General features: G+C 38.0%; 1 protein-coding gene across 2 annotated transcripts in view; it reads right to left on the bottom strand.

The window, feature by feature from the left end:
- The window catches only part of LOC124545138 (aldo-keto reductase family 1 member B1-like), a 107111-nt gene that overhangs the window by 32736 nt on the left and 57806 nt on the right, over window positions 1-16569 (bottom strand). Inside the window, exons 3-4 of one of the 2 annotated variants that reach the window (XM_047123963.1) lie at window positions 9869-9985; window positions 2522-2713 (exon numbers count right to left, since the gene is read on the bottom strand). In XM_047123963.1, coding sequence (XP_046979919.1) covers window positions 2522-2713; window positions 9869-9985 — 309 coding nt within the window. The remainder of the gene's footprint in view (window positions 1-2521; window positions 2714-9868; window positions 9986-16569) is intronic. The other variant, XM_047123964.1, reaches the window with a different exon arrangement.

The raw sequence follows: 16569 nt of genomic DNA, 5'->3' as shown, positions 1-16569 counted from the left end.
CCCCTCCTGTAAATGTTGGTTGTAAAGTATCTGATGTAGCTGCTCATCAGGAATACAGCAGAGGCCTCACTACAGCATTGAGTTGGTGGTCCCATACTTGTCCATACACAGTGACATAGTTCATGTTGTCTGGTGTTGGTGGTGAATATGCTTTCAATGAACGCAAACCACAGGTGTTGGTTATCTATCAAATGATGGTAGATTGAGCCACGAAGCAGTCAACTGTATGGTTTGATATTGTGGTTGGAATATGACCACACATCACAGGTAGAACTGCAAGTGTATGGTGGCTGGTAATGCAGGCAGCTGCATGGATTAGAGAGCGGATGGCATGTCGGGGGCAGGGACGAGACAGAATGCGTACCGGGCAGACACATGTCTGGTACATGCAATAACAGCTGTTATGTGGTCAGTATGGCTCAATAGTCCAGGTCATGAAAATTTTGAGAGACTGCAGGAGTAGATATTACGCTGGTAGAGTTCGTAACAAAGTCAAGAGGCAGATTGTCAGTTGCATTGCATTGTTGTGCACCTGCAATTTGCAATGAGGCTGCAATGTGAAGAAGTGTCATTGTCTCTTTTAATCACTTGGGCAACATACGGAGCACTGTTCATGTCTTTTAATAGTGAGAGATGCAAGAGAGCGATGAAATTTCATTGTCTGCATAACACAATCAATGTGTGAGGGCCACATTGTCGAGAAATTTGCACTAGTTTAGCGTTCACTCAAAGTTCAGGGTCACCAGTGTGGAACTCCAGTACTTAGTGATAGTAAATGATAGAAGATACAGTAATACAGAGTACACAACACTCTTTATTTTACAGCAAGTTGAAACGTATGAGGATACATGACGTAACACACTCGAGTCACAGAGCGAACTGAACTGGTACCATCAACCATCAGAGATAAAACTGCAATGCTAACAGCTTCACATAACGATACCACATGCAAGGCAGAAATTTGGTTCCTAATTTACATTCCACAGAGACACATGGGTTTCTATTTCAGCTGTGCAAAATACAGATTGCAGTTTACATTTTGGTCCGATGTCTTTGGTTAAGTAAGTCCCAGAAACCCACATGGGATAGTCCTACGGAGCTAGTCACACAGTTCAGTTCTCATACAGTACTATGTTGTGCAGATAAGTTATTATATTTCTTTATCTTCACAAGCAGGTTATTTGTTCTTGGTTTTTCTAAAAAATGCATGTGAGTTACTACTCTCTTGTAGCAGCTTATTTTGAGTCAATCTGGATATATCATGGTGTGATGGTTAGATCCTGTATGATGGAAAAATATATAGTCACTTTGAAGGTAACCTAGTTAATATGAAAATGTACAACTAATGGTGAATGTGACATGGAGACAATACATGAAAGGATGTACTTATACATTTCATCTTAATTGTGTTCTTTTCTAAAAAAATCAGCTTTATGTACCCTCTAGGCAACAATCAAGATTTCAAGATTGATAGACAAACAGATGAGAAATTTTTAAATACATTGATCTATCAGTCTCACCCATGCATTCTAGTTGCACTAGATTATCAATCTGTGCAACAAAAATTAAAAACAAATTTCCTACATTTTTGTATCTGTGAATTATTGGGGAGAGCATGGTTACAAAATGACAGAAATTATTACGTTACAGGTGGAATTTAAAGGCAAATATCCGTATTACATTCAGGCCAAATGTGCTCTGTTTATGTCAGGTATTAAATTTATTTACAGTTTGGCCAGTTTCCAAGAAATGTTCTGTAACTTTGTTTTATAACTCTCAAACAAATCATAATAATTAATTGAAAACTTCTCACAGAATAAGATGACATGTTCTGTCCCAATATGCATTGTATTCAAACTGATAACTTCTTGGTTACTATTAGTGATATTACTTATAGTTGAATTTGGGAAACTTCTGCCATTATTATAACATCTTTTCCCATGACAGCAAATTTGATTACTGGTATTCCTTATCTGTAATAAATAACAAAAGAAACTTTACACATACATACATTATATCTAGCTCTGGGGGATAGATTTAATTATTGCATTGCTGTAGTATCAGCAACAATAGTATCAAAGCTGAAGCTGATGTATTTTGAAAGCTAAGAAACCATCAACCTAAGTATTATCATGCAAATGTTATTTCATTTGTTCCTTAAACCAGTATCAGGCTGCAGCAGAGTATGCATTCTATTAACACATGAATGAATTCAATGCATAAGCCTGGAAGCCAAATCTTATTTACTTTTCAGAAAATTCTATATTGTGTTGAGTAGTAACATATTCTTCACAGTGGCCTAAAGTAAAAAAAAAGTGTAAATATCATAAATAATCATTTATTATATTTTTTCACAGCTTTATCCATTCCTGCAATATTATCAAAAGTATTATTTGTAGCCATGGACTGCTCAACATCATGAAGAATTATTGTCTAAGAGGACAAGTTCTGTAAACAAGCAATATATCTTTTTCTGTATGGAACTGTGCAGAAGATGCAAGAAATGCTATAATACTATTACCTGATTTATAACAGGCTTGATAGTAGCTGCTTCAAGTAATCTGCTGAGTTGCTTGCTATTGAAGTTGGATACACCAATGCTTTTCGCCAGACCTAAGTTGACACACTCTTCCATTTGTTTCCACGTATCCAAATAATCAATATCAGTAGTAATTGCAATGCCATTCTCTGCAGGATAAAACTCATCCCCTTCCTGTTAAATCAGTAGCATTTGGATATGAAAGTTAAATGGCAAGGCATATTATATTTGGTTTGAATAACTCATTTTTTAACATATGCCTGTCCGCCATACACCACACACAGACAAAACAAAAAGATGAAAGAAAGAAACAGTACCACAATATGCAATGAGTATATATCATCTGTTATGTAGGAAATTGATTCAAAACTTATGAACTAATGAAATTTATGAAACAACTCGATTAATCACAAAAGTGGCTTGTATATTAAATACATACAGATGAAAACTACAGCCATGGGGAATCCGTGTGGCTTTTTCCTTTATTATGATTTTTGTATAATGGTTTGTTAGAGCAGGCTGTCATGTAAATAAGTCATTGTTGAACCCAGTTCTGACAATAGGTACATTGATGAAATTTTTTCCATGTTTAATCACAGGAAAGAAATCAAATGTATTTCCTGGAACAGAGAGTCCCTTTCCTTATCATTGATTTGTTAATTACGCTCTCTAAATCTTTAATATCCAGGGTTACCACAGGTTCTGGAAATCAGGTAATATTCAGGGAATTTCAAACATATCAGGGAAATCAGGGAAATTTGGGAAAAACACTGGAAAAATCTCATTTTGTCTCAGTAAATAAAATGGTTTGTTTATCAAGGTGTCATGCATCATCACTGGCTGGTTGCAGCTGAATACATGCATGCACCACTTCCCTACTCCCTCATTCCTGTTGCTTCTCCCCTTCATACCATTCCCCCTAGCTTGCAGTCAGTGCTGCCACCAATTCTTGCAGTTAGCCTAACAGCTACCGACAAGAGGCAGGGAGGCATGAGAGGTCATTTGTTTGGATCTGATTCTCAGAGACTGTAGACACAGTGGCTGGAGACAGTGGTCATACTTCCATGAGTTGTGTCTGAGTGATTACGTGTGTGCTTTCATTTTCTGACAAAAGCTGTGGCTGAAAATTTAGTTGTGAGAGTGTGATTGACTTTTCTACATGCTTGTCTGTGGTTCAACAATCATGTTTATGGTGAGTTGCTACCTACCCTCAGTATTATTGATTCTCAGAGTATCAAGTTTTCTGTTGCATGGACTGATCACCGTGCTCTCATTTCATCAACATGCTGTCTATGACTCATGAATAGCTGGCCACATTAGTGGATTTCCCCAACAGGTCAAAACCGGAGGCCATTTCTGAGTGTATATGTATTGAGTCAGGCCTGCCAATCTGAAGCCATTCAGCTCCCACTACGTGCAGGCGCTGCCCGTTGGATCTAGTCTCACCAATCTGCCCACAGGCCAGGTCTGTTTGTGTGTGGCATAATGCACTGGATTTGCATGGTTTATCCACACAGTGCTCCTCAGCAATCCACAGACCATCAGCATTGGATTTCAGGAATTGCGACTGTCTCACCATAAGTACGTTATACAGTGTGGCGTTTTATAGACATTTTATTTGTTCTATTAAATTTTGGCAGTTTAAAAGTAGTTCCTATGTTAGAAAGTATGGACAATAAGAAGAAGAAAATTTTGTCAGTTGCTGGCAGTTTGTATGCTATGTATCACATATTTCAAAAAATAAAAACTACACAACACTTGTAAAATAGTAGATATAACACAGTGGGTAATAACCAAAAACAACGAACATAGTAGAACCAACATCTTATTGGCTGTCATCTACAGTGTTGGTGTACACAATTCTTCCCTGTCTTACACACTTCTTTCAAGAGGCCTACTTTTTTCTGTAGATATTTCTTAAATCAGTGAAGGGATTTTAAATCTGTCTTGCAATTCCAAGGAAATGAATATTTTTGTCAGCAAATGTGTTTTGTTTATTGTAATAAAATAATATCAGTGGTCTTAATGAAACGCATATCCCATCATACAATGGAAAATTCAGAATGGAATGTAACCATTTTGTGACAATTAAAGTTGCTGCTCACCATATAGTGGAGATGCTGAGTCGCAGATAGGCACAACAAAAAGATTGTCACAAATAAAGCTTTCCACACTGCAGAGTGTTGCCTGAGACTGCAGTTGTGTGTGTGTGTGTTGTGTGTGTGTGTGTGTGTGTGTGTGTGTGTGTGTGTGTGTGTGTGTGTGTGTGTGTGTGTGTTGTCCATTGTTGATGCAGGCCTTACTGGCCGAAAGCTTTATCTGTGACAGTCTTTTTGTTGTGCCTATTTGTGACTCATCATCTCCGCTATATAGTGAGTAGCAACTTCCCTTTTCATAATATTGTCACAAATCCCATCAGGCTTGCTTTCTCCATCTAAAAACAGTTCATTACAAAAGATGTTGATGTTAGTATTAAGGTCATTGCTCACATCAGGAAATGCCATATACTTGCAAGTTATTTTTAGATATTTCCTTGTTTACACTATTGTTTCTTGTATCATAGGTGCTAAGATAGATATATTGTCAACTTAGAACTTAACTTACCCTTGAGATCTCAAAATATGTCAGGGAAAAATGCTAAAACTTGTCTGGAAATCATGGAAATATCAGACAATTACACTTAGGAAAACATGTGGCAACCCTGATATCTCAAGTTTTCTGAAATGTTATGCTGGCATTTAACTGCTGATCTCCATTTTTCTGTGCTGTCATACAGTTATGCCCATGTTAGTCCTGGTCCTGGGTGACTTCCCTACTTAATTTTGTTCCTAATTAGCCATTTTCTCTAAAGCATATTGAGTTCATTTACACCTTTAATTTCCTGTGGCAGCCTTTTGTACAGTTTTAGGTCTTCGTATAGCATACTATTCTAGTGTTTCTGACTTGTTTTTCCTGTTCAGGTACAAGTAGTGGCTGGATCTAGTTTCATATTATGTATTTAATTTCTTCTTGTGTACATTGTAGTGAGGAGGTTGTATTCACTTGAGACAGTCAGAATTTCTAGCCTCTTGAATAAATTAGTACAAACAGGCCCTATTGCTACCATTTGTTATTCTTCATACATGCCTTTTCTGTCCCTTTAAGACAGTTTGTATGTTACCAGCGCTTGTTCCCCATATGTCATCCCAAAACTGAGGACTAAATGCATATATGAAAAATAGCTCACTTTGAGGCATGAAATATTGCACACTGGTGAAAGGATCTGCAGAGCATAACATACTATGGATAATGTTTGCCAAAACCCTCACATGTTCTGTCCATTTCTACTTGCATTTTACACTCAACCCCAAGAATTTGATATTACTCATTCTGATACATTATCTTTAATTTTTAATATAGGATCACTGTGTTTCTTATTCAATGAGAAGTATATACAGTTATTTTAGTTGATTCAACTGTGGTTTCTTGGTGAAATGTTGTACATTGTATTAACTGAATTAAACACTTTTTTCACCTTGTTTCACAAACTTCATTATTACTGTATGATCTAGGTTTCAGATAATTTTCTACTACGTAACTGATCACAGAGACAAGTGTCTAACAAAGATGAGCTTGTTATTCAGGAGACAACTCACCCAAAGGCAGAAGTGTTGTGTCATCGATAGGTATGCAAACAAAAGGTACAGAGCTCGGCTATCTTTTGGAATGGACTTCCTTTCTCAATTTTATCAGAAAAACATGCACACAAACACACACACACTCACTCGCTCACATTCCCCACACAATAGAGAGTGTGTGTGTGTGTGTGTGTGTGTGTGTGTGTGTGTGTGTGGGTGGGTGGGTGGGTGGGTGGGTGGGTGTATGGGTGTGTGTGTGTGTGTGTGTGTGTGTGTGTGTGTGTGTGTGTGTGTGTGTGTGTGTGTGTGTGTGTGTGTGTGCGCGCGCATGTGCGCGCACGCATGTGCACATAATTCGCTGCTCCTGTATGCCCATCCAATTTGTGTCCCCACATCAGCTAGTTGTGTGCTGTTATCTCATGTCCTAGTCTATGAACTCACATTCTCTCCCATCTGTTTGCCACCTGCCGCCTCTAACTGCACTCCCAGCTAAATTGTTCCCCATGAGCCACTAGACACTTCCTCCCAACCCCTCACTGGCTCTCGCCTCTCTTCATCTCTCGCCCCACCCCACCCCACACCCACACCTCATCCCAGTACACTCACTGTAAGCCAGGAAAGAGCTGGCAGTTGACTAAGCACAATGTAAGGAAACAAGCATGTGCATGTGAGTGAGTGTGTTCATGTTTTTCCCAAAAGCTTGAAAAACTTTTTAGCCGTTGACTGAGCACAATGTAGGAAGACAGACCTGTACATGTGAGTGAGTTTGTGTGTGTTTGTGTGCATGTTTTTTCTACAAGCTTGAATGAGGAAGTGCATTCCAAAAGCTATCCAAGCTCTGTACCTTTTGTTTGTATACCTAATGACAATGCAACACTTAAACATATGCTTGGAATAAAGCTATGCACAGGAATGGAATTTTTTGTTACATGTATGAGGTCACCAAGGTTATTGTTCTATGTAGGCATTGAATTTGTCTGAAAGGGGTGAATATGTGTTCTTTCAGTAATAAATGTGAGCATACACACAACTGTTCCTTAATTTCTAAAATTTCTAACTGAGTGAGCTTTGCACCTTCTCCCTCTATGTGCAGGACTTCTACATCTATTATGTATTTGTGGTTTTCATTGGGCAATGTTCAGCAAAGGATGGATCTGGCTTCTTTAATCTCCAAATTATATGGTTTTCTCTAAGCCTAGTGCAGATTGATCTCCCAGTTTGTCTAATGTAGGGAAACTGCACTGTCGACTAACGACATTTTTCTAGATTGTAGAACTAAATGGAAGTTGACACATGCCTTCTACAATGGGTTTGTTTTTGGTTAAGCCTTCTGAAACTATTTTCATAGAACTTTCTGCTGTTGAATGTAATGTTTCTGGGCTGGATTCAGTGAGAAACATGCCAAGTCATTGAGAAATAGGAAAGTTAAGCTAACAATGTGAGGTAAACAGCAACTATTTAAAGACTAAGAAGACAGCTACTTTATTCAGAGTAATATCACTCCCGTGTTTAATTTGTATTGGTCAATCACAAATAGTTTCCAGCAGTTTCAAAATAGTTAGTTATTACTACAGTTTATGATAACTGCCCACTGTGTTAATGTGTAAGTTCTACATCCCTAAAGTTTCTCCTCCTTGACAGGATCTACACCACATTATGAATGAGCCAATGGATACAATATGAACAGAGGTAGCCCTATTTTTTTAATCACAATGTAGAAATTACCAATTTTAGTCACTTTCACAAATAAGAATTCATGTCAAAAAAATTTGCTCATTTACCTAAAAGAAATTTTTATTTCATACTTTGACGAAGTTGTCATGACATATAGCACACATTTGCTTCCAACTGACTACAGACTGTGTGTGTGTGTGTGTGTGTGTGTGTGTGTGTGTGTGTGTGTGTATATATATATATATATATATATATATATATATATATATATATATATAAAAACAAAGATGAGGTGACTTACCGAACAAAAGCGCTGGCAGGTCGATAGACACACAAACAAACACAAACATACACACAAAATCCAAGCTTTCGCAACAAACTGTTGCCTCATCAGGAAAGAGGGAAGGAGAGGGGAAGACGAAAGGAAGTGGGTTTTAAGGGAGAGGGTCAGGAGTCATTCCAATCCCGGGAGCGGAAAGACTTACCTTAGGGGGAAAAAAGGACAGGTATACACTCGCACACACGCACATATCCATCCACACATACAGACACAAGCAGACATAGGTCTTTAAATATATATGTATATATATAATAGAGGGAAACATTCCACGTGGGAAAAATATGTCTATGAAATCCCCAAACCACCTTCCCTACCCTCTGGCTCCTACCCCTGTAACCGCCCCCGGTGTAAAACCTGTCCCATGCACCCTCCCACCACCACCTATTCCAGTCCTGTAACCCGGAAGGTGTACACGATCAAAGGCAGAGCCACGTGTGAAAGCACCCACGTGATTTACCAACTGACCTGCCTACACTGTGAAGCGTTCTATGTGGGAATGACCAGCAACAAACTGTCCATTCGCATGAATGGACACAGGCAGACAGTGTTTGTTGGTAATGAGGATCACCCTGTGGCTAAACATGCCTTGGTGCACGGCCAGCACATCTTGGCACAGTGTTACACCGTCCGGGTTATCTGGATACTTCCCACTAACACCAACCTGTCAGAACTCCGGAGATGGGAACTTGCCCTTCAGCATATCCTTTCTTCTCGCTATCCGCCAGGCCTCAATCTCCGCTAATTTCTAATTTCAATTTGCCGCCGCTCATACCTCACCTGTCTTTCAACTTCATCTTTGTCTCTGTACATCTGCCCCGACTGACATCTCTGCCCAAACTCTTTGCCTTTACAAATGTCTGCTTGTGTCTGTGTATGTGTGGATGGATATGTGTGTGTGTGCGAGTGTATACCTGTCCTTTTTTCCCCCTAAGGTAAGTCTTTCCGCTCCCGGGATTGGAATGACTCCTTACCCTCTCCCTTAAAACCCATATCCTTTTGTCTTTCCTTCTCCTTCCCTCTTTCCTGACGAGGCAACCATTGGTTGCGAAAGCTAGAATTTTGTGTGTATGTTTGTGTTTGTTTGTGTGTCTATCGACCTGCCAGCGCTTTTGTTTGGTAAGTTTCATCACCTTAGACATATATATATATATATATATATATATATATATATATATATATATATATATATATATATATATATATATATAATAGAAAGAAACATTCCACGTGGGGAAAATATATATATAAAAAACAATGATGCTGTGACTTACCAAACGAGAAAGCGCTGGTGGATAGACACAATAAAAAACACACAAACACACACACAAATTTCAAGCTTTCGCAACCCAAGGTTGCTTCATCAGGAAAGAGGGAAGGAGAGGGAAAGACGAAAGGATGTGAGTTTTAAGGGAGAGGGTAAGGAGTCATTCCAATCACGGGAGTGTAAAGACTTACTCCCGGGATTGGAATGACTACTTACCCTCTCCCTTAAAACCCACATCCTTTCATCTTTCCCTCTCCTTCCCTCTTTCCTGATGAAGCAACCTTGGGTTGTGAAAGCTTGAAATTTGTGTGTATCTTTGTGTGTTTTCTATTGTGTCTATCTACCAGTGCTTTCTCGTTTGGTAAGTCACAGCATCTTTGTCAATGTTATTAATTACAATATTTGGTTAGGTATTGCATCAATAGTTGACTCACCTTATATGCAAATGGCCAATGAACAAGATAGAGGTCAACATAATCCAGTTTAAGATCTGCTAGTGTCTTCTTGCATGTTGGCACAACCAGTTCCGGTCTATGACAAGTGTTCCACAACTGGAACAATAATATTAGTTTCTATATTTTTCTGCTGCAGAAAGCAGTCACCTATGTGGCATTTTCCAGATGTTTAGGAAACTAGCCAACAAATTTTCTGAACATTCACTTTGTGCATTATGACTATGTCAGGTAAATTGCAATAGTCAAGGCTGCATCAGAAAACAAATCCACAATAATTTTAAAAAGGATTAAAATTAAAACCTGGAAGTAAAGATCATGTTTCATAAGTAAAAGAATATTTCCATATTGAAAACAATATAAAAACTCATGTAATATTAATCAGACAATGGAAACTTCAGGTATGAGTATCAACAATGTAATATTGATGACTGAAATGTATTTCAGACACTCAAATACTGGAACTTTCACAGGCAATTCGTCTACCAACTGAGCTACCTAAGCATAACCCATGACCCATTATTTATGTCAATAGCCCCTCTCCTACCTTCCAAACTCCACAGATGTTCTCCTGGATATGTTTGTTACAGGAGTTTTTGTCCCATAAGGTATGCAGGAGAACTTATGTAAAGTTTGGAAGGTAGGAGATGAGGTACTGGGGACATCTTCCAGGAGCCTCTTTAAGGATCTTGGAATTCTTACACTCGCATCCATTACATTTACTCCTGAATGGTTTTTATTGCTGATAGAAAATCATTTTCAGTTAAAACATGATTTACTCAGTCACAAAACAAGATACAAAAATAATTTTCATGTAGTCTTTGTTTCTTTGTACAGAGTTCCTATTGAAGTTTTGTACTTGGGTGAGGTGACATTCAAGTCTCATCTTACATAAAGCAAGAATCACAGAATACCGATGAATTCAAAAGAAAGTCAGAAATATGCCTCATTAGCAACTCTTTCTAAAAATTATCAGGATACCTGGATCCAAGTATTGAAAAGTTGCAGTGTTTGTTATAAAGTTGCCAGATAAAGAGTTACTCAGTTAAATTTAAATCACATAAGAATGAATAGCATTAACCAGTATAGAGATAGTTTATTGTTAATCCAGTAAAAAGATAATTTTATTTAATTTCCTTGTCTTTGACTCGTTCCATATCTCTGAAGATTCTTCATCTTTATGGGATCTACAGAACATGGTGAATGAAGAGTCAATATCATTAAAGTCATGTACAGAATAAGAAGAATATCTATCTCTACAGTTGAAAACATAATATTCAAAAAATAAAGTTTAGCCCTTGAAAAACTAAAAGAAAAAACGCATTCACAGGAAAGACAAAAGCTATTTCATTGGACTGCAGAGAATTAAGGGCAGAAAGGTTTACACAGGCATTTCTCTACTGGCAAATATCTGATTTTAGGAATTCCAGAAATTATCTTACTAATCTGTCATGTAAATATCTTGCACAGATATGCAAAATGAGTTTTCTTACCCACTGTTTTGACTCTCATGATCTCACAGGAAGCACCCTATAACTGTTCAGTGGCACTACACTTTGTGCCAGACAAAATTCACAATGAGATTTTAACTCTGCAGTGGAGTGTGTGCTGATATGAAACTTCCTGGCAGATTAAAACTGTGTGCCCGATCAAGACTCGAACTCGGGACCTTTGCCTTTTGCGGGCATATGTGCTACCATCTGAGCTACCGAAGCACGACTCATGCCCGGTCCTCACAGTGGAGATACTGGCAGAAGTAAAGCTGTGAGGAACGAGCGTGAGTCGTGCTTCAGTAGCTCAGATGGTAGAGCATATGCCCGCGAAAGGCAAAGGTCCCGAGTTCGAGTCTCGGTAGGGCACACAGTTTTAATCTGCCAGGAAGTTTAAAAATTCACAATACAGGAAATTCTCTTTGAGCCCTTCTATAACAGCACACCTACTGTTGCCCTTTTCAAAGGTTGTACACATACTGCTAACAGTGGGTTGGACCTCTTTCTGACGCTTTAAATGTTCACACATATATTTCCACTCATCTGTGATATGTTAAAAATGTAACTTGTCTTCATTCTTCCTGGGGTATGATCACTGGATGTAGCTGGATCTATTATCAAAGTACTAGCACAGATACTCCAATTAATCTCAAAGATGTTTGGTTAAGTCAAGCTTTCATTGGAAAGTTACATTTGGCATATGTACTTTCTTGCTGCTTCCAGTTCACATTAACAATGTTAATAGTGAACATGGACACATTTATTTCTGTGAAATCCCTGACTGGACGTTCAGACTTAAGACTTGTGGATCCCTTCAGTTGGTTGGTTTGTTGATTTAGGGAGGGAACCAAACAGCGAGGTCATTGGTCCCATTGGATTAGGCAAGGAAGTTGGCCATGCGCTTTCAGAGACACCATCCCGGTATTTGCCTCAAGCTATTTGGAGAAATCATGGAAAACCTAAATCTGAATGACTGGACATGGATTTGAACTCTCTCTGTCTTCTCCTTTGATTCATTCTGATGGACAATATTATAATATTGATGCACTGTGCTTGCAGTTTCACACTCTAGGATGTACAGTCGGTCACTCACTAACATTCATTTTTTTAATTACATGATCTTGTTGCATTTCACTGTTTTACTTTATTTCTTAATAACTGCAATTTTCCCTTCGAGCCATTCTCAAGAGGTAATGAAATGTTTTGGTACATGTCAAAATAAATGGCCGTTTTGATATTAGCTGACACACTTCATTCCCGCTTAACAATGACTGGAAAGCAAAAATTGCAGTTGTGAATAAATAAAACAGTACAGTCATAGCTGACAACATTTCAAAAATTCAATATGACTGTGTACTCAAAATAAGAGATGGTACCCAATCAACTGTGGTTTCTGATGACTTTTGGTTATATCTGGTATTTGGTAATTGTGAGCCTTATGTTGTCGCAATCATAACAGAATTTTATATAACAGTGATGGATACTCTCATCACATTTAGGAAGAACAATTTCATATTTATGTATGAAAAGCAAACAAATTACATTAATATTTGTTGCACTAACATTTGCTTACTACTGACTCAACCCAGTATTTAACTTATAAGGCCATCATCAGGTAATAACTCCCTAGAATCCACATAAGACTACTGTGTAGGAAACCAAACACTCAATTTCAAGCTTCTCCTAGTGGAAATGATGAGGCATACTTGGTGTGTAGACCTCAATGTTGAGATTGGTTTCAGCCTAGCATGTAAACTCTACAAGGGGATACCCAAGGAAACTAAACTAATTTTTTGATGGGCAATGTTTTTTTAGTAGTGCATTCTGTCACTAGGAGCACATAAAATGAACATTCCAGAATCAGTTGGCTAAGTGTCTTTACTGAAGAAAGTCGTGACTAGTTGAACAGGGATTATAGTGACAGATATTTCATGTGATTGTTGTTTTTGCAATGGCTAATTTGTATGAACAGCATTAGATGGTAAAATTCTGATTTTTGATCAGAAATAGTGGAACAGAAACTCTTGAAATGTTAAAACTGAAGTGCAAGGATGAGACTGTTGGGAAAATTCAACTGTCTGAATTGTATTCCCATTCCAAAAATTGTGGAATGTGAATTGATGGCAAACCTCATACTAGTCATCCTTCCATGGCCCAAACACATGAAAACGTTGAAAATATTCATGCAGTCATCTGTGAAGATCAACAACAGACACTGAAGAAATTTTAGATCTGTCAGGAGTGACTTGGAGCTCACTACAGCAAACTGTGACAGACTATTTGGGAATGAAAAGGGTGGTTGCCAAATTCATGCCATGTCTGCTGAATGCTGAACAAAAACAAGGTCTCATGGAAGCATACTGTGCTTTGAAACAAGAATCCCAAAATGATCCAAACTATTTTTCAAAAATTATCATTGGCCACAAAACTTGGTGCTATGCTTACAACCCAGAACCTAAGCAACAGCAAAGCCAATGGAAGACTTCAAGTTCACCTCACCCCAAGAAAGCTCATCAGGTGAATCAAACATTAAAACAGCGCTGATTCATTTTTTAGATGTGAGAGGAATTGTCTATTCAGAGTTTGTTCCACAGACTCAGACAGTTAATGAGGCTTTCTAATTGGAAGTTTTGAAAAGATAAGCATCAATGTGTGGCAGAAGGGGCCTGATTTGTGGTTGTCGGGTGAGTGATTTTTCCACCATGACAATATCACTGCTCATACAGTCCTATCTGTACAATCATTCTTTACCAAAAATGGTATGACACCTGTTCCTCACCGACCCATACTCATCTGGCCTTGCCCCGTGTGGCATTTTTGTTTCATAGAATGGAAAGAGATGTGAAAGGAGTATGTTTTGCTGATACTGCTGAGATGAAGAAAAAGTAATGGAGGCTCTGTCAAGCATCACAAAAGCTGAATTTAAATAATCTTTTGCAAAATGAAATAAAATATTAGAGGTGCAAGTGTATTAGTGCAAGTGGAGCTTGAAGGGCTGTGCCTGAAACGTAAATAAAAAGGTTTAAAAATATAAGTTTGGTTTCTTTTTTGATACAGCCTCATAGAGGCTGCATGTAGCATGTATAAGACTGCAATGAGTGTTTGTGAAGTGGAGTGTTGTAACTGTAATATTAAAATAATCTCATACACGAAAGGGAAGTTAAAGTGATAGTTCTCTCCATGGAACTTAATGTCTCCATCCTACTAATACTCAATATACATGTGCAAAGATAAAAATACTGTTATATTAATAACAGGTTGAAAGTTGGAATAAGCATGGAAAACCAAACTTTGACACCGAATGATGTATCTTCAATTCTGTATTAAGAACTAAAAATTTGTTTTTACTGCCAGGAAGAGCTAAATTCTGATTTTATTCACAAGGTTGCAGTTCACTTTTTAAGCTGGAAAAATATGACAGTTGATGGCTTCAATGAGGAATGCCCAGGATTATTCTGTAATGATGTTACAAACATTGAGAGTAACAGAGAAGGGTAAATGCATCAATTTGAGGAATTGGATACTAGTCCTAAAGCAAATGAGATGAAATGTGCAAGTGAAAATTGTTCGTATACCTCTCACTGTGAACCTCTTCTACTGCAGGCTTCTTGCATTCCATATTTTTGGAAAGTATAGCATAGATGAAAACAAGAAAAATATGTTCAGTAAACATGGGCTCTAAAGTGAGCACTTGCTTATCTTTACTACACTGAAACACATCTCTTCTACTGAAAAAAGTGCTCAGAGGTCTTAAGGACTTTAGAGCCCGCGTTTCCTGAATATTTGTTTTCTTATTGTGGCACAACTTGACAAGAAGAAGGGATCAGTTGGTAGGACATGCTCTGAGGCATCAAGGGATCACCAATTTAGTATTGGAGGGCAGTGTGGAGAGTAAAAATCGTAGAGGGAGACCAAGAGAATACACTAAACAGATTCAGAAGGATGTAGGCTGCAGTACGTATTGGGAGATGAAGAAGCTTGCACAGGATAGAGTAGCATGGAGAGCTGCATCAAACCAGTCTCATGACTGAAGACCACAACAACAACATTTTGGTCTATACTACCTCCTTCCAAAATGTGAAAAGGAAGGAGATTGCAGTAGAACCAATCTACTGTCATAGGGAGTCACAACAGTTTTCATTTATAACCTTTACCCCATCATTTCCAGACAACGGTCCCTTACCTCACATTGATATATTTACCATTGTCATGAAATCACAGTGTATAATATTTCCATTCAAAGTGTGGATGTTAAGAAAATGAAGTTTCTAGTTGCAAAAACCTTGTATAAAACATTCAAAGTGTTCTTCCTCATCAGATAGAGTAAAGACTTGAATTTATGACAGTCATTTTGATTGTCTTTTTCAGGACAAACTGACTGTCATTGGCACTGTTATGTTGATGTTTTATAACCCATATACAGCTCGTGATTGGTTGATGTATATGATCATCATATCATGCTGCCAAAGATTTTGTGAATGCCTGCACTAGTGGTGCCACGGCTCTAAAAGGAGCAATTTGAAGAATTTGTTTGTTTCTTTTCAGAGTCAAGAGCTCCCTACCATGCACCACTAAGAGTATTGCCACTGTGCTGGCTGAAATTATTCTCACTTATTCTGATTTCTGCAGCCTCTTAATAACAGAATCTCAGTAAGAATAGGCTGGGACAATATTTTATTTTCGTCAAACATTATTCTGTGTTTACTTGTTAAACTGTGCTCGCCAACTGTCATTATCTCAAATTAATGATTGTTAATGTGACATTGGTGGTCTGCACAACTACCCTGAGACTGAGTCTTTCATTAACTGGGTATAGCAGCTCTATTATCTTTTTAGGTGACTGGAAAACAGGTCTTATGCCTAGTATTCCAAAAAGCCTACATATTTTGGTAGATGTAATGTTGCAGAGAGAAAGAAGCACAATAGGTGATGATCCATGCTGACCAATCACAAGCCATCTATGAGCTAAAAAAGGCTCCCATAGCACAACCATGACAGTCTATTGTTTCTGATGAAGCACTAGGAGGTAAATGTCGAAAGCTGGAGTTTTCATTCTGATCTCATATGGCTTGAAAGCTGAGAATTATTTAAACACCTTAGGTGCTATAATAATTTTACTGCTGTCTGAATCATCACAAATTGTTGTAATTGCAACCAGTAATTACTACTACTATTAAATCTATGGGATTACTG

The sequence above is a fragment of the Schistocerca americana genome, chromosome 8 (genome assembly GCF_021461395.2).
Source record: "Schistocerca americana isolate TAMUIC-IGC-003095 chromosome 8, iqSchAmer2.1, whole genome shotgun sequence".
Taxonomy (NCBI): domain Eukaryota; kingdom Metazoa; phylum Arthropoda; class Insecta; order Orthoptera; family Acrididae; genus Schistocerca; species Schistocerca americana.
This window is presented reverse-complemented; position numbering and strand designations above follow the sequence as displayed.